This window comes from Dermochelys coriacea, chromosome 1 (genome assembly GCF_009764565.3).
Source record: "Dermochelys coriacea isolate rDerCor1 chromosome 1, rDerCor1.pri.v4, whole genome shotgun sequence".
Lineage (NCBI taxonomy): Eukaryota > Metazoa > Chordata > Testudines > Dermochelyidae > Dermochelys > Dermochelys coriacea.
In genome coordinates, this window is record NC_050068.2 from 68505933 (window position 1) to 68525387 (window position 19455).

Below are 19455 nucleotides of genomic sequence, written 5' to 3' on the forward strand. Positions count from 1 at the left end.
ATGCCCTCTCAGTTCCTTCTTACTGCCCATGAGGGTTGGTCAGAGCGCCTGGCATCGCAAGAGCGTTAGCTGTTCTTACAGTCCATTGTTCTGTCTCCTTTGTTGTTAGTTGATAGGTACTTAGTTAGATCATTAAATTAAGTGTTAAAGTAGTAGCTTAGGAGTTAGTGTCAGCTGGGACTTCACCTCAGAGCAGGGCATGCCCCATTCCCAGGGTTTAAGCCATGTTCGTTTATGCTGATGCCCATTAGTAACCCCCACAAGAGCTGTTTAAAGTGTTTGGGGGAGTCCCTCAGAAAGGATAAGTGCAGGATCTGCAAAAACTTTCACCCTCAAACTCAGAAGGAGCGGGATATTTGCTTGAGGGTCCTTCTCATGGAGGCCTTGCTTTGTCGTACCTCGGCGCCTTCTCGATCAGACTCCATGCCCAGCACCTTGGCATCAGCGTGCACCACACCACGAGCACCAGAACCCACCCGGCATCATTCCCCCTCCCCGGTGCCTAAGGAGCAGTTGGAGTTCATGGGCCCTCTGGCATGACAGAAGAACGGGCTTCGAGCAAAGGACCTGTGTCAGGCCACATGCCCGCTCTGAAGCTGCTTGGGGGTACTGCTGCGGTCGGATCCTTAGTCCAGCTAGAGACCTGCGTCCGACCGCTCGCCTGTAAAAGGTGAGTTGCCACCGGCCTGTGAGACTGGCATGGCTCCTGCGGTGGTGGAGGCAGGGGCAATGGCCTGCTCAATGGCAGTACTGGCACCCATGGTGTATACCTATTATGTTGGTCCCGTACTCGCACGGTTCCTCTCGGGCCACATCAGACAAGTTGCCTCTGGCACAGCCAGCACGTAAGTCAGAGCATGGTGCTGAATCTGACACCGTGGCGACATAGCAGGCCCCAACATCCAAGGAGCAGCCCCTCCCCCTGCTGTGCATTTATCTTTGTCATCTCCAGACAAAGTGGTGAGCCCCTCGCAAACAAGCAGTCCCCTCCCCCCCAATGACTTCAAGGAGAACCCTGCTCAAAAGGGTGGCTGCCAACCTTAACTTGGAGGCAGAGGAGCTAGCAGAGAAGTCGTGTTGCCCATCCACCCAGGGGTCCTTAAAATTTCCAAGTCTGTGTAGCAGACCCCCTCTTCCATTCCGCCTACCTCCAAGAAAGTGGAAAAGAAGTACTTTATCCCCACAAAGGGATTTGAGTACCTGTCATCCACCCTCCAGCGGGATCCCTGGTCATTTCCACCATCAATGAAAGACCCAGCCGAGTGGCATACCAAAAATAGAGGCCGACAGCTGGACTTGTTTGGCAGGAAAATTTATTCGACACCAGCCTGCAATTTGGGCTGTCTAACCATCAGGCCCTGCTAGGCAGGTACAACTTCAACCTGTAGGACTCCATCAGCAAGTTCAAGGAGGACTTCTCAGAAGACTGTGTCCAGGAGTTCGCCACGTTGGTAGACGAGGGCAAAGTGGTGGCAAGACATGTCTTCCAGATGGTCTGGGATGTTATGGACTCAGCTGCCAGGGTAGTTCCCTTCATGGTGGTCATGAGGTGCAGCTCCTGGGTACAATCCTCTGGGCTCCCAGGAGGCAGACGATTCTTCCGCTTGAGGGAGCAGGGCTCTTTTGGGAGCTGACTGATGCATGGCTCCATGGCCTTAAAGACTCCTGTGCAACCCTTAGTTCCTTGGGCCTTGACACCCCCCAGCAGGCTAGAAAGCCGTTCTATCCACTGCCGCCTTCACCTCCATCGAGGCCCCGGGGTGTCCCCCAGTCTACATCCTACAGAAAGAAGGTCAGAGACAAAGGATTTAAATGGCATGACCATTTGTCTTCCCATTTCTCCTTCCAACCTTGTTCTTCCACAGGCCAAGGAAGCCAAAAGCAGGTGTTTTGAGGATGTGCACTCAGACGGCACCCCAGTCACTTCCCAGGATCCACCCCCCGTTCTTTCCTCAACCACTTGCTGCCCTTCCGGTCAGCCTGGTCGTGGTTGACCTCGAACAGTTGGACGCTCAACATAATATCTTCAGACTACACCCTGCAATTTGTAACCAACCCTCCCTCCCACCTCCCTTCCCCGTCCCTCTTCAGGGACCCTTCTCACGAGCAACTCCTGTTCAGGAAGTGGAGAACCTCCTATGCCTATGGGCGGTAGAGGGAGGTCCCTCCACACTTGAAGGGAAAAGGGTTACTCCGTTATTTTCTAATCCCAAAACCAAAAGGGGGCCTTAGACCCATTCTCGACCTGGGCCACCTCAACAAGTCTCTCAAGTTATGCATGATCTCTCTGGCCTCCATTATTCCCTCCCTGGATCCAGGAGACTGGTATGCTGCCCTTGACTTGAATGACACCTATTTCCATTTTCCAGGGGCACACGCGTTTCCTCCATTTTGTGTTGGGCCACTGCCATTTTCAAATCAGGGCGCTGCACTTCAATCTCTCGTCAGCCCCAAAAGTGTTTACAAAGTGCATAGCACCAGTGGCCACTTACCTGAGGCACCAGGTGGTGCAAATGTATCCGTACCTTGATGACTGGCTAATAAAGGGCTGGTCCCGGGATCAGGTGCGGCGGCATCTCAATCTTGTTTGCTCCACCTGTTGTGACCTGGAGCTATTGATAAACGCGAAAACATACACCATAATGTCTCTACAACACATAGAGTTCATTGGAGCGGTCCTCAACTCTACTCAGAAAACCCTCTACCAGAGCCACCTACCATGTCCGTCCACATATTTACCTCCCATTATGCACATACCCAGCAGGCCCAGGATGATGCTGGCTTCGGTAGAGCAGTACTGCAAGCCGCTAGACTGTGAACTCTGAGCCCACCTGTAAGAATACTGCTTGTGAGTCACCTAGAATGGAATCAACATGAGCAAGCACTCGAAGAAGATAAAATGATTACCTGCCTTTTCGTAACTGTTGTTCTTCGACCATTACCCGCCCTCCTACCCCTCTGTCGGAGTTGCCGGCAAGAAGGAACTGAGAGGTCGTAGGGTCAGCAGTGCCTAATATACCAAGAGGGCACAACAGCCCACGCTATGGATACCGCTAAGGCAAAAATCTCCAACAACTGTGCACATGGGCGCGCACACACACTTAGAATGGAATGGACATGAGCAACAAATCTCGAAAAACAACAGTCATGAAAATGTAGGTAACTGTTTTTATATCCTCTTGTGCCACTCAAAATAATTCTTCCCCATTCTTAATGTATACACCCTTTAAGTTTTGTAGACAGCTAACATTTTGCACCTCAAAATATTTTAGAGAAGCTATATATTTAGCTCTTTTCATCTTCTTTCATAAATCAATCTCTCCAACCCCCTAATTATTTTTATTGCTCTTCTGTGAAACTCGCTGTAATTTGTCAATATCTCTCTTGTTTTGAGGTGCCCAGGACAGAATGCAATATTTTAGATGTGTAATTACTTCTCTACACCATTACTTGGTGCCTCTAAATATACAGAGGCTATTTTTATTACCACTGCACTTTGCAAATTCATATCTAATTTGCTGTTCACTGTTGCTTGTTGGCCTTTTCAGCATTACTCCTTTATGGATTCATACGTCTTGTTTCAGATCTGTATTTCTGAACATTTCTCCCCAGATTTCTTCGTTTGCATTTTTCCATGTTGAATTTTTCTTTGTTACATTCCCCCCCATGTTTCTAATCTCTCAAGGGCCAGTTTCTCCAGCTTTCACTAGTTTTGGCAAAATTATCTTGCCTTGATTATGTTGCTTCTATGACTTTTTTGGTAAATAATTGTACTTTTATACATGTATGTCTCTGCTGCAAGTCTCTTAAACTTTTTCTTGCTGTTTCTGAGATCTAGTTTTGAAACTTTTCAATTTTTTACTATTTGATTTCCTAGTTTTGAAAAAATTTGGAAGAATTGAAATAGTGATCCATTATGGCAGTTTCCATGTCATGGTAGTTTCTTGAGAGATTATCAGCATAGAAGCAGCAGTTTCTATTCATATATAACACATTCATTTACTTTCTATATTTAAAACAATGCTGTTTACCTGCAGGAGGAGGAGGAAGATGGTTATGAACAAACTCTAGAGTTCCGCAGAGGAGGTGATGGTCAGCCAAGGCGGTCCACACGACCAACCCAACAGTTTTATCAACCCCCAAGGGCTAGAAACTGATACGAAAAATAAAAGGTAAATATGTAGTAGTGACATTTTATTTGTGGATTTCAGTTTCAACAAAAGTGCATCTATTGTGGCAAAGGGTATGTATCTCAGTGTTATAATATGACCTGTTCAAAGTTACCATAATTAAAAAGAAAAAGAACTTTGTGGGGTTATTTTCTGAAGCTTTGTTAATGACAAGGTTGCCTTGAGGTCTCTGGTGTTGAGCTGCCAATGGTGAGCAGGTTGAAAAAAGTACAATAAATTATAGTAATTTTTATTATAAGATACTAGGACCACATTTACAATGTAAAGTTCCTAGGGGAAAAAATGGGGCTGTCTTATAAAAAGTCTTATTAAAATAAGTAAGCAATAACACAACATGGCCTGCTTTATATTGTAATAATGGCATTTTTCAGAAGTCTAATGCAGCATAAGCCAAAAATCCACACCTAGAAATGACTGTTATTATAGCTTTATGGATGTACTAGAGTGTTTGTGTCCTTGTAAAATACTTGTTTTAACAATTACACTAAATTTAAAAGTTTCATATTTTCCTTTCAAAATATTTTATCAAGTTGATAATAAAACAACCTAATATGTAATCTTTAAACTAAAGATTTACTATTAATATATTTTTTTCAGAATCAACCCTTTGCAATCAGAAGAAAAAGCTTTTACACAACAAATTGTATACTATTTTGCTTTGACTTAGTTCTTTTTCCCCTTGACTATAAAGACTTAATATCTTTTTGGTAGTAAATTGTGCATACATAGGATACAATTCTGTAGACAGAACATAGACAGATGAAAAATATATTTGGCGTTTTTGTCCCTGAATGTCTTGATGAGGTATACAAGAGTATTCACAGCAGAGTGGGGGCTGTCCAGTTTATTGCAGTGAATGCAGCATGTACGTTTGCCTGCCTTGTGGGCAGGTGGCATATGGGTGCACAAAGGCAGATTAGGGGTTTGTGGGACCCTGGGCCAGAGCAAGTGGGGGGCCCTCCCCACCCCTTCCAACCTGAAGTCATTGGCCCAGGCTCCTGGCACGGATCCCATTGGCCTAGTGGCTGATCCATCACTGTATGTGCATTCGGTGCAAGCAGCTCGTGGCCGTCAGAGACTGAGTGCAGATTCTTGAGACCAGAGTGACTGAACTGGAGGAGATAAGAGAGACAGAGGTAAATAGAGAGAATGTTCTGGGACACAGTAGAGCAATCTCATGCCCAGTTTGCCAGCCTCTGTGCTGTTGAGAAGGATGAAAATCTTGGGGAAGGAGAACATCAAGCTGGAGCAGAGGGAAACAATCACATAGTTGCAGGTTTCAGAGTAGTAGCTGTGTTAGTCTGTACTTCCAGATGATGTCATGGTATTCTCTCACACTGACAGTGCCCCTCCTAGGATGGAATCCCAGTTATTAGGAAAAGGCAGATAATAGTAATGGGGATTCAGTTATTAGAAATACAGATAATTGTGTTTGTGATGACTGGGAGAATTGCATGGTGAATTGCCTGATGGGTGCAAACATTGCCAACCTCTCAAAATATCTAGATAGACTTATGCACAGTATTCGGGAGGAGCTTATGGTTGTGGCACATGTAAGTACCAGTTACATAGGGAGAGGTAGAAGAGAGGTCCTGGAGGCCAAATTTAGGCTTCTAAGAAAGATTAAAATCCAGGACCTCCAAGGTAGTATTCTCTGAAATGCTTCCAGCTCCACACACATGGCCAGTTGGACAGGCAGAACTTCAGAGTCTCAATGAGTGGATGAGATAATCATGTTCGGAGAAGGGATTTAGGTTTATTATGAGCCGGGGAACAATTTCGGAAAGGAGGAATCTATACAGGAAGTATGGGCTCCACCTAAACCAAAATGGAGCTAGACCATTGGCATGCAAAATTAAAAAGACCATAAAGGAGTTTTTAAACTAAGGGCAGGGAGAAAGCTGACGGGTGTGGAGGAGCACATAGTTTGAACAGACACATCCCATAGGGGAGGATTTATTAATGGGGATACTCTATATCCTATTAAAGAGGAGAGGATAGAAGTTGATAAAGTACATGTAGGAATTGAAGAGAAACAGACAAACAAAAGAGAGTCCCATTCAATTACATCACATGAAGGCAGACAGCTAAATATTGACAAATTTCACAAGTGCTTGAATACAAATGCAAGAAGTCTAAGATGGGTGAACTTGAGTGCCTGGTATTGAATTAGGACATTGATATAATGGGCATCGCAGAAACTTGGTGGAATCATGGTAATAAATTGGACACAGTAATACCAGAGTACAAAATATATAGGAATACCAGCATAGATCACGCTGGAGGGGAAGTGGCGCCATATGATCCAAATTTAGCTGTTACTACTCAAGAAAGAGACCTTGGAGTCCTTGTAGATAGTTCTCTGAAAACATCCACTCAATGTGTAGCAGCAGCCAAAAAAGCTAACAGTATGTTAGGAACCATTAGGAAAGGATAGATAATAAGACAGAAAATACCATAATGTCACATCATACGTCCCCACCTTGTATACTGTGCCCAGTTTGGTCATCCCATCTCAGAAAAGATGTATTAGAATTTGAAAAAGCACTGAGAAGGGCAGCACAAATAATTAGGGGTATGGAACAGCTCCCATATGAGGAGAGATTAAAGAGACTGGGACTGTTCATCTGAGAAAAGCAGCAACTGAGGGGGCATATGACATGAATGGTATAGAGAAAGTGAATAAGGAAGTGTTATTTACCCCGTCACATAACACATGACCTAGAGGTCATCCAATGAAATTAGTAGGCAGCAGGTTTAAAACAAACATAAGGAAATACTTCTTTACACAAGATACAGTCAATCTGTGGAATTCGATGCCAGGAGAGTGCTCCTGTTTTTTCCGATTCAGATGCCTATTCCTTCTGTTCCATGTCCAGTTACCCAAAGTCTCCTCTCAGATACATAAGTAAAATTTCTACTGAAATCAGTGTTGTCTTCCTTTGTTCAAGACTCCCGCACTCCAGTCCCTTTATGAGCAATGTACACAGCCAAGTAATTTCCCTTTTTTATTGACTCACTGAGCCCAGCAAAAAGAGTCTACAGCTCATACATTAAAGTCTAGGCCTCAGTGAGCCTATCATGAAATGGTCAGATGAAAAGATACCTGACTTAAGCACAAAAAATAGCACAGAAACAATCTTCACTGTGGTCTGAATCTTTAGTGAAGATATCTCTGCAGCTATAGTTATTAATTTATTAATAATTTATTATTTTAAAATTGAGATGATTCATCTTCAGAAGATGTAACTGGCATCTATGCTAACAAATTTAAAAGGCAAACCATATAATCTCTAGACCCCCAAAAAGCATGATGTTACTAAATTAAAACAAAAATGCAGTGGCTATTAACAGCTGAATGATCAAGCATGCCCCGCTTGTTAGCCTTTTTCTTACGTGTGAATCCAATGAATCCTTCAATCTTTAACTGTTTATCAGAGGTCAGGAATGAGTCAAGTGAGATGTCTTAAGTCGTATTATATTTGGTGAGCATTAATCGGTGAATCTTTTTCAGTTGCCACTTGTTTTCTTGTATGTTTGTTTTTATTAAGCAGTACTTAAATTTGTGATTGGCTTCTGCTGTCCTCTTCCTCCTTCACATGGCTCGGAGTATATTGCTCTAAATTCCTTTGAAAGGTCTATCTGCTAGAGTATGTTTTCACTGCAGAGTTAGTCTAGACTATAACTAGGGCCCTACCAAATTCATAGCCATGAAAAACACGACACGGACCATGAAATCTGGTCTCCCACTGTCAAATCTGGTCTTTTGTGTGTTTTTGTCCTATACGATACAGATTTCATAGGGCAGACCAGCGTTTCTCAAGTTGTGGGTCCTGACCCAAAAAGGAGTTGCAGGGGAATCACAAGGCTATTTTAGGGGGGTTGCTTACTTACCCTTACTTCTGCGCTGCCTTCAGAGCTGGGCAGCCAGAGAGTAGCAGCTGCTGAGGGCCCAGCTCTGCAGGCAGCAGTGCAGAAGTAAGGGTGACCATACTATATTATGCCATGCTTGCTTCTGCACTATTGGTGGCTGTGGCTCTGCCTTCAGAGCTGGGCTCCTGGCCAGCGTCCTTGGCTCTCCAGCTGCCCAGCTCTGAAGGTGGCGCTGCTGCAGAAGTATTTGCAGAAGTAAGGGTAGCAGTAACACAACCCCTCCTATAATAATCTTGCCCCCCCCCACCCTCACACAACTCCTTTTTGGGTCAGGACCCCTACAATTACAACACTGTGAAATTTCAGATTTAAATAGCTGAAATCATGAAATTTATGGTTTTTAAAATCCTAGGACTGTGAAATTGGACTGTGAATTTGGTAGGGCCCTACTATAACTTGGGTGTTGACCCAAATCCTCTTCTGTCCACACAGAAAAACCTCTAACCCAGTTTTGACGGTGCTTTAAAACAGATTAGCAGGCATGGCTTTAGCTTGGGTTTCACTTCAGCCTGGCAATCTGCCTACTTTGCAGTGAGAATGTAGGATAATCAAACCTGAGTGCTGTTGGTCCTCCAATCAAATCCCACAATTCCATCTGGGCTCTTCTACTTGTCTAACCACTCCCTTCTTCTGCACTGCCTTTTAACCCCATGTTTGCCTGCTCCATTTCTGCTGCATTTCCACATCATTTGAACAGATATGCCATCCAAGAAGTCTTTCCTCCATGCTGCCAATTGGTCAGAAGCTGACACCAGGCTTCTGGTAAAGCTGTGTGTGATATCAGTAAGACCCATAATTCAGGCAATGTACCCATAATCAAGAGTTCTGTGATGATAACTCTGAGAAGCTGGCAGCAGAGGGAATTGAGCAGGTGGAATCTCAGTGCAGGGACTAGGTCTCCCATATCAAATTGTGCACAAGTTTATAGTGTGGCACAATTGAATGAGGTGCATGGAATAACCCGCTAGAAATCCAGCCCAGGGCACAGGCTGATATAGCACCATTGTGGACACAGCCACATGGGTCTGGCATGGGCAGGGTTTTGCAGTGGGGATGTTCCACCGATACTCTGCAATGAACACAACTAGTGTTTCTGAGGCGAAAGGACAAATACTTTTCTTTTCTGATCATATGCTAAAATATCCTGCTTTCTTGGGGATTATTCCTTGAGTTTTGGTAATTGGGCATACAAAATTTATTCCTGACTTGTATCTAAGTAATAATTGAGCTAATTATGGACACCCTGTTTAGTGTTCTCTAGAGATTCCGTTTTTAAATCTCAATACATTTACTGAGAAATTTGCTGAGAAAAGGTGAGTGAGTCACCGACACCAGAAATTTCACATATAATTAAAAATACAAACAAACCTTTTTGTATTTCCAAACCCTGTGGGGTATATACAAATGTGGATTCTAAATTAACTGTATCTGTTGAGGGAAAAAAAAGACAGAGACAGGATACAGGATTAGCTGGACCTGCTAGTCTGAGGTGGCAAATATGATCTTTCTAACATTTTTCTAAAATGTCAGACATGATTGGTTTTTTGCAGGAATTCTCTAAATTAAGAAAAGTAGTACTTGTGGCACCTTAGAGACTAACAAATTTATTTGAGCATAAGCTTTCATGAGTTACAGCTCACTTGAAGTGAAGCTCACGAAAGCTTATGCTCAAATAAGTTTGTTAGTCTCTAAGGTGCCACAAGTACTCCTTTTCCTTTTGCGAATACAGACTAACACAGTTGCTACTCTTAAACCTCTCTAAATTAAGTGGCTATATTTAGGTGGAAAAATATCTGCACAACAAAACAAACTTAAACAGGCTCTATCTGTAGTTAGTAATTAAACTCTTCAGAGAAAGGTTTCAGAGTAGCAGCCGTGTTAGTCTGTATTCGCAAAAAGAAAAGCAGTACTTGTGGCACCTTAGAGACTAACAAATTTATTAGAGCATAAGCTTTCGTGAGCTACAGCTCACTTCATCGGATGCATTTGATGGAAAAAATTTTCCACCAAATGCATCCGATGAAGTGAGCTGTAGCTCACGAAAGCTTATGCTTTAATAAATTTGTTAGTCTCTAAGGTGCCACAAGTACTGCTTTTCTTTCTGCAGAGAAAGTTGGTATATAATTTATTTTAAAAGAAAATAGAGGATTTTTTTTTAAAAAAACAGGTGTCTCATGAAGCTGAATACAGTTTCTTAGCATGTTTTATCATCTTTTAAGAGACAATCCTAATAATATGTTTTAAAATATCACTATACTTCTTCCTCACAATTTAAAACATTATTCCTTAGCTGAAGAAATCAGATATTTCCTGTCTTCCAAATCTGCACAGAAGCTGTTTATTTCAAAATTTGCTCAAAAAGATGCATCCAATAGCTATTTCTTACCCAAAACTTGGGGTTATTGGCCAAATGTAATAAATGGCCAATGGCCCCTTAGACTGTTGCATCTTGGCTAATGTTATCAGTCCCAGTGCAGTTCAGTCTTAATGAACTTGTATTTATGCAGTTCAAATATAAAATGTAGTGGGGTTATGCATATCCAATATTCATTGTCATTACAACTCACTATGAAACTATATCATTTGCACATTGACTAATATGAATCTTCAGTTGGACTAGATCAAAAAATTAAATGAGTTGCTCTCCTTGCCTATTATAATGTAAAATCTCAGTAACTATAACTAAATATAAACTATTTTAAAATGTGAAAATTACACATTTGTGTTTGTGGATTTGGGTGCATATTTTATATTAATAAAAATGTTTAAATCTGATGATGCTCAGCTTTTATTTTTATTATTAACTTTAAGATTGCATTTGGAAAACTTCCAATACAAACACAGGAAATAATTACAAAGAGAAAATCTTTATTATACTTCATCTTAAAAGTTTATTCCATTTTTACACCAAAAGAAAGCATTAATATTTTAAGACAAAATTATATTTACAGCTTTTTGTTCTCTAAGTAAATTCTGTAATTAGGAAAAGTGAAGTGATAGAAAGGTAACAGGAGAAGCAACAGGATTATATGTGTATCTGAGTTTAATGAAGGTTCACGTTTAGGCTAGATAATGTAACAATTCCAAATAAAACAGTCTTTTGACTTTATTCCTTCTGGAATTTGTAATACAAGTTAGATCCCTCCCACCCCATGTCAGTGTTTGCTGGTGAATCTTTAGAAAGTGCCATGGCTGTTTACTTTTCCAGAAATGGGTTAGACTTTTAACCATCTTAGTAGTAAGCATTTGTGCTTAATTTTAAAACTATGTGTTTCACTAATCTGTTTGGATACGGAAGTATATCTCAAAGTTCTCTCTATTTTACTGAGCTTACTAGGTTTGCTTTCTGGAGTTTGTGATGAGTCCAGCAGAATCTATAGAGGAAATTGGTCTGTCTGAGGTGTAGGCAGGTGAAGAAAAGATCAGCTTTACATTGCAGTGGATGGGTTTTCAAATATGGCTAAGACATCCATCAGACAGGCATTCTTAGTATCTTTTTCAGGAAGATCAGTATGCTTCTCTCTGTTCATTACATTTTGGGTGAGATTTTCAGGATTTAGAATTAATCTAACTCTCTTGTCATTGAAATCAATGGATCAAAGCTAGACCAATGCTGAAAATTCATCCTAAATGTTTTCTTTTGCACTTCCCCATGTCAGAATTTGTTTTGTTTTGTTTTGTTTTAAACCAACTTTGGGAGGAAGGAGTAGCACTATAATCCATTCCTCCCAAATTTTAAATATAGGTAATAAAGTCAAAATGGACCCTTCCTCTTTATTTTCTTTAGCTCACAAGAGTTTTCAGGGCTGTAGGAATGAGATCTTATGTAATTGGGGAAAGACTCCAAATGCTGACCCCTCCTTCGTCTCTATTTCTGAGAACTTTTGAGAGAGTGTCATTTCCTCTTTTAAGAGTAATTTGGTAGTGTTCAGGCAGGAAGTGAAGTCGTTCATATGCTATTAGTTAAAGACCTAGAAGATGCAAGAAACTTGGTGATGGACAGTCAAGGTATAACTTGCCAGCTTGGTTTATGGTTGCATTATATCCTAAAGGCTTTATATCTCTTATACATTTTTGTCCTATCTAATGCAACTGATAATCTTCCCTGCACAGAGACATAAGCATGAATGGCATTAAAAATTGCTGAATTCTATGCAGTTTGAAGAGATGGTGGGTACATTTTTCAAAACTGCCTGAGTCCCATTTTCAAAAGAGACTTAGGTTCCACTGACAGGTTTCAGAGTAATAGCCGTGTTAGTCTGTGTCCGCAAAAAGAAAAGAAGTAATTGTGGCACCTTAGAGACTAATAAATTTATTTGAGCATAAGCTTTCATGAGCTACAGCTCATTTAATCAGATGCATTAATCAGATCAGTGGAAAATACGGTGGGGAGATTTTATATACACAGAGAACATGAAACAATGGATGTTACCATACAGACTGTAACAAGAGTGATCAGGAAAGGTGAGCTATTACCAGCAGGAGAGTGGGGTAGAGGTGGGGGGTGGACCTTTTGTAGTGATAATCAAGGTGGGCCATTTCCAGCAGTTGACAAGAACAGCGTGAGGGGGGGGGGAATAAACAAGGGGAAATAGTTTTACTTTGTGTAATGACCCATCCACTCCCAGTCTTTATTCAAGCCTAAATTAATTGTATCTAGTTTGCAAATTAATTCCAATTCAGCAGTCTCTTGTTGGAGTCTGTTTTTGAAGTTTTCTTTGTTGAAGAATTGCCACTTTTAGGTCTGTAATCGAGTGATCAAAGAGATTGAAGTGTTCTCCAACTGGTTTTTGAATGTTATAATTCTTGACATCTGATTTGTGTCCATTTATTCTTTTACATAGAGACTGTCCAGTTTGGCCAATGTACATGGCAGAGGGGCATTGCTAGCACATGATGGCATATATCACATTGGTAGATGCACAGATGAACAAGCCTTCCACTGACTTAGCTTCATAACTTCATAAGTGACTTAGTCACTTATGAAAATGGGACCTAGACTTGTAAATCCCTTAGGTGGTTTGGAAAAATTTACCCACAAACTATTTTATGATCTTGATTATTCCAAGCAATTGTTATGGCCCCGCAACAATTTGAAAAATTTTTATTCAGCTTTCACTGAGAAGACACAGTAGCAGAATGATTATTTCAAGAAGAAATATTACAAGTACAGGAGGCAGAAAGCTCAGGCTTTGGGTTGCCGGGCATCTGGTTTTCAACCGGAACACCAGGTGGAAAAGGGAACCTGGCAGCTCCAGTCAGCACTGCTGAAGGGGCATTAAAATTCCGGTCAGCAGCGCAGTGGGACTAAGGCAAGCTCCCTACCTGCCATGGCTCTGCACCGCTCCCGGAAGTGGCCAGTATGTCTGGCTCCTAGGCACAGGGGCTGCCACGGGGGCTCCGCACACTGCCCCACCCCAAGTGCCAGCTCTGCAGCTCCCATTGGCCAGGAACTGCAGCCAATGGGAGCTGTGGGAACAGCACCTGTGAGCATGGGCAGTGCGCAGAGCCCCCGGCCCCTCCACCTAGGAGCTGGACATTCCAGTCCCTTTTGGGAGCTGCCTGAAGTAAGCACCACCCGACAGGAGCTGCACCCTAAACCCCTTATCCCCGGCCCCAGCCTGAGTGCACACCCCCAGCCAGAGCCCTCACCCTCCACCGCACCCCAAATCCTTGCCCCAACCCGATGAAAGTGAGTGAGGGTGGAGGAGAGCGAGTGACGGAAGGAGGGGGAATGGAGTGAGTGGGGGCGGGGCCTCAAGGACGGGGTGGAGCAAGGGTGTTCTGTTTTGTGCGGTTAGAAAGTTGGCAACCTAACTCAAGCTGGGCACACACAAACTAGAAAGGATACTTTACTGCTATCTAGGAAAAGGGCTAGGGAGATTCTAGTTCACACATTTATTGAAGAATCAATAAAAGACCCGCTGGAACTGTCCCTTCAATGCCAGAAGTAATTAGATCACATAAGGTATGATTTCAACAGTGCTACGTGTGGAGTAATGTACTACTCAAAGCAAGTAAAGGTATCAAAATCTGTCCCCTAACTTCAATTAAAATACTGTCTAGCCCACCTTTGCTAGAGATGATGTCGCTGTAATGTAGCGGGAGGGGGATAACTAAAAGAGAAAAAAACTCTGCTTTTGTGGATTGTAGGTCTTGGAGAGGGGCTGAGGAGATCCTAAAAGACTTGGTCATTTATTTATTTTTTAGACTTCCCTTTGCTCCATCACAATTACTCTAAACCTCTTTGTCAAAGTCCCTTGAAGTTCTCACCAAAAAACAACGTCATTTTCATAGACTGCCATTGCTTAGAAGTGTATGTGTAGGGCAGGGGAGGGTTGTTTTCTTTTTTTGGTAGTATAGTATTAGTCATGTCTATTACATTGAAGTATAACCTTCCAGTTTACTCTTCTAAAGGCTTATTTCTCTTAAGTACAATAGAATAGATACGTACTGTTTTGGATGAAAAATAGAAATTGTACAGAAAACAGAGAGCTTTGTAGCTTATGTATCTTATTTTTTTCATTTAGCAAAGTTTTTATGGGGGAAAAAGTCATCGACAACCCCCCAGTGCTCGAGACTTCTAGAAGAACTTCTGGTTTTTCCTGAGGAACAGAATACAAGAAAGACGTCTGGTGTGATCAAGAGGAATCCAGAGCTGATCAGCACACAAGACTTTTTTTAACGTTCTTAGTTGTATGAAGCAAAATACTTTTTACATATGAAAAAAGCAAATTGTTATTGCTGCCATCAATAAACCCACGGTGCACTATTCTGTTCTTTGCCTTATATTTTACTCATCCTTAAGTATTACTTAAACTTCAGTATTATCCTTTGTATTCATTTGGAGTGGACTTTGCATTCAATCCTGCTTCCATTAAAGAAAATAGCAAAACTCCTACTACATTAAATGGAAGCAGGATTGGGCCCTTAATATTATTTTATTTTTCTAGAATAACCATTCTAAAACTTGTTAGAACATCTCCAGTAATTACTGTAGAGTGGAATCATTGAGCTGACTCCCACACAGCTTGATATGCTTCTTTTCTAAAATTACCTAAGGCCAAAGTTATGACTCTGCATGCTATGCTATTCACAAAATGTGCTTAAAAGGCTAATGAAGGATAATTGGTCAGTATTTCAACAGTAATATCCTAAATAATTTTAGCTAAATATTTCCTTTTAAAAAATTGATTGTACTTTGCTGTGAAAACAGATATTGTCTAAATGTGGTACAGTAAGGTATGGCTTTGCATCAAGGTACTTTTAACTGGGCTTACAGCACCAAAGACAGATGCAAAGAACATAGATTACACTTGAACTGTTGAATATTAAATTCTCACTTTTTCTTATAGTTTCACATTTTGCTTTTATTGCTTCAGTTACTGTTGGAAATGTTTTAATTAATCTTCTTTGAAGCTTGAAAAAGGGGCCCCAAGTGGGGAAGGCTACATTTCATTTTAATCCTTATTGCAGAATGGGTAAAATTTTATCCCTGTGCAGAGGGGCAGTACAAGACCTATGCACCACCCACATCCCAGGTAAGCCTTATTTTGATGGTTGAAATGGGACCAAAATGGCGTATAAGGAAAAGAATAAGTTAAAAATCATTTAGACAAGGTAGATGTCTTCAAGTCACCTGGGCCTGATGAAATACATCCTAGAATACTGAAGGAGCTGATTGAGGGGATATATGAGCCATTAGCGATTATCTTCTAAAAGTCATAGGAGATGGGAGAGATTCCAGAGGCCTGAAGAAGGGGAAATATAGTGCCAATCTGTAAAAAGGAAAATAGGGACAACCCGGGGAATTCCAAACCAGTCAGCTTAACTTCTGTATCCGGAAAGATAATGGAGCAAATAATTAAGCAATTAATTTGAAAACATTTAGAAGATAATAAGGTGATAAGTAACAGCATGGATTTATCAAGAACAAATTGTGTCAAGCCAACCTGATAGCTTTCTTTGACAGGGTAACAAGCCTTGTGAATAAGTGGGAAACAGTATATGTGGTATATCCTGACTTTAGTGAGGCTTTTGATACTGTCTCACATGACCTTCTCCTAAACAAACTAAGGAAATACAACCTAGATGGAGTTACTACAGGGTGGGTGCATAACTGGTTAGAAAACTGTTCCCAGAGCGTAATCGTCAGTGGTTCACAGTCAAGCTGGAAAGGCATGTCAACTGGGGTCCCACAGAGATCAGTTCTGGGTCCAAGACTGTTCTATATCTTCATCAGTGATTTTAGATAATGGCATACAGAGTACACTTATGAAGTTTGCAGATGATATGAAGCTGGGAAAGGTTGCAAGTGCTTTGGAGGATAAGATTAAAATTCAAAATGATCTGGACAAACTGGAGAAACAGTCTGAAGTAAATATGGTGCAATTCAATAAGGACAAAAAGCAAAGTACTCCATTTAGGAAGGAACAATCAGTTGCACAGATAGAAAATGGGAAATGACTGCCTAGGAAGGAGTACTGCGGAAAGGGATCTGGGGGTCATAGTGAATCATGAACTAAATATAAGTCAACAGTGTAACATTGTTGCCAAAAAAAAAAAAAGCAAACATCATTCTGGGATGTATTAGCAGGAGTGTTGTAAGCAAGACACAATAAGTAAAAATTTTGCTCTATTCCATGCCAATTAGGCCTCGACTGATTGTGTCCAATTCTGGGTGCCACATTTCAGGAAAGATGTGGACAAATTGGAGAAAATCCAGACAAGGGCAACAAAAATGATTAAAGGTCTAGAAAACATGACCTATGAGGGAAGATTGAAAAAATTGGATTTCTTTAGTCTGGAGAAGAGAAGACTGAGAGGGGACGTGATAACAGTTTTCAAGTACATAAAAAGTTATTACAAGGAGGAGGGAGAAAAAGTGTTGTTGTTAACCTCTGAGGATCGGACAAGAAGCAGTGGTCTTAAATTGCAAAGGCGGATTCGGTTGGTTATTAGGTAAAACTTCCTAACTGTCAGGGTGGTTAAGTACTGGAATAAATTACCTAAAGAGGTTCTGGAAACTCCATCATTGGAGATTTTTAAGACCAGGTTAAACAAACACCTGTCAGGAATAGTCTAGATAATATTTAATCCTGCCTTGAGTGCAGGGGACTGGACTATAAAACTCTCAAGGTCCCTTCCAGTCCTATGATTCTATATGACTAGGGAGTCTTTGGGGCCCACCACCAGTCCAGTGGCACTTCTGAAACCTGTAGGGAGTCCCCCTGGTTTCTAGGTCATATATGAGGTGTTCCTGCTCTGTTTCCTCTCCAGATCCCTTCCAGTCTTATGATTGTGTTGGTCCTCTGCACAAAGGTGAGTTTCACCCAGATCAGTTTAGCAGGGTGATTTCGTCGGTCAGTAGGCTTTGTGGTCTGGGCCTATGATTCCAGTCTTTTTATCAGTTTGGGGTGTTCCGGTCCTCTGGATGGACTGGCCCAGCTGGATTTGCTTCTTGGCTGGTAACCCCTAGGTCTGCCCTCCTTGGGGCCAGGAGTTGTATCTCTGGAGTGGATAGGGGGACTTGGACCCTCCCTCTCCACCTGGCCCCCACCCAGGGCTCTGAAAGTTCAGTGGTGTGAGATGGCCTAGGTTTGGCCAGCCCTTTGCTCACCTTCCCCCCTGGGCCGCTTCCTACTAGACCTTGTGTCTCAGTTTGGCGTGTGGCTGTAGTTTATTTAGTCTTTACTTCAAAATCCCTGCAGTCTAGGGCCAATGCCTATGGCCCTCTTGTGCTCCTTGCCCATGATTCTTGGCTGGGGTGGGGAGGGAGGAGACTCACAGCCACATCCCATCAGTAGCAGCAGCTTCTGCTGCTACAAAGTGGTACTCCTCCTGGAAATGGCCTCTTTTTTTCCCTTAACTGGGGCTGCAGAAGCTCCCTTTATATTGGTCTTCACCCCAGGAGCATGCTCGACAGATCCTGAAGGCAGGGCCTTCTGGACCTAGCCTTTCCCCTGCCTCAGCCTTTGTATGGGGTTTGTAAACCCCATCACAGGAAGTGTTAATAACATGTTTGAAAGTAACCATTCCTGAGTGGAAGCTGGATTTCTCTACTAAGTGCTAATACAAAATACACCAGGAATACCAGAACGACTACAACAAAAAGAGGGTTTATACTGATGTAATTAAATAAATTTGTATAATATATAAGGCACATATTGTGGTCTCAAATCTGCAAACATTTATGCACATGCTTCACTCTTAAGTATTTGAATAGTCATACTGCAGTCAAACTTTAAAATTAGCACATGCATACACTTTGGCAAGATCGTTGCCTTACCTGTATTATATATAAATGAAATAACTATCTTAGAGTAAGTGTGTGTTTCTTTTCTAGTCACCTAAATAAGGAACAGGAAATTTTGCCATCCTAGTAGATTCTAAACAATGACCTTAGAATTGTTATAAGATTCAGAAGTAAAATTTAAAACGAAAATGCAAAATTATTATCCACAAATGAGCAGTACAATGTGGAAGCTATTCACTGTTAATTAACACATAATTAGCTAGTTTTGTGAAGTTTCCTGGTTTACTTTCCAACTCCTTACCCAGAAACCATGAGTCAATCTGATCAGTGCAACTAAATTGTACCTGCAACTAAAATGACTGAATACCTAAATTATAGGTCTAACATACTGATTGCTGTTTGATGTTTCCCTTCCAGCATTATCAATGAGACCACTTACAGCTGCTATTCAACTTCACAAAGCTATACAGGTTATAGTACTACTTAAAAAGTAGTTTTGTCTTTCCAGTGCTGCTAGACTGTGTGCTTGGACAAGTATTATTAAGGACAGATCCCTACAATCGATGTACCAAAGCAGTCAGTGAAATTGAAATCATTTTTTATATTACTCTGAAATCTCTTGCTTCCTTGAACTAAATCCATAAAAACCAGGAAAAGAGCAGTCTGATTTAGTGAAATGCAAAACAATACAAAGTCAGTTTAATTTATCCATGAAAATTCAAAGAATCTGTACAAAATATGATGTGCCTTTCCCCTATGGCACACTCATGTGATTCTGAAATTATCAAATGTAAATGGACTGATCCATATACAAATGAAATGTGGACATAACTATTTTTATTTATGAAACACTGAGGTCAACATCCATGTCCCATTTCTCCCTCTGGCTATGTATATTGCTTGGTGGTACACAGTAACTAGAAGCTTGTGTAACTGGCCACCATGGGATTCTCATAGTGTAAGAAAGGAACTTATTTTCCATATCTTTATAGTCCCTGTCCTATACTGGAGTAGTTATCCTTCCTGTGTTTGAGTTAACTCTGTTTAAAAGTAGCTGCATTGCTTTGATTCTTTAGG

General features: G+C 41.5%; 1 protein-coding gene across 6 annotated transcripts in view; it reads left to right on the forward strand.

The window, feature by feature from the left end:
* The window catches only part of TDRD3 (tudor domain containing 3), a 268552-nt gene extending 253657 nt beyond the window's left edge, over positions 1-14895 (forward strand). For 5 of the 6 annotated variants that reach the window (XM_038395206.2, XM_038395217.2, XM_043504574.1 and 2 more), the window contains 2 exons: positions 4038-4172; positions 14654-14895. In XM_038395206.2, the coding sequence (XP_038251134.1) occupies positions 4038-4157 (120 nt within the window). In that variant the 3' untranslated portion in view covers positions 4158-4172; positions 14654-14895. Of the gene's footprint in view, positions 1-4037; positions 4173-4787; positions 4806-14653 lie in introns of those variants that run through there. The other variant, XM_043504575.1, reaches the window with a different exon arrangement.
* The last annotated feature ends 4560 nt before the right edge of the window (positions 14896-19455 follow it).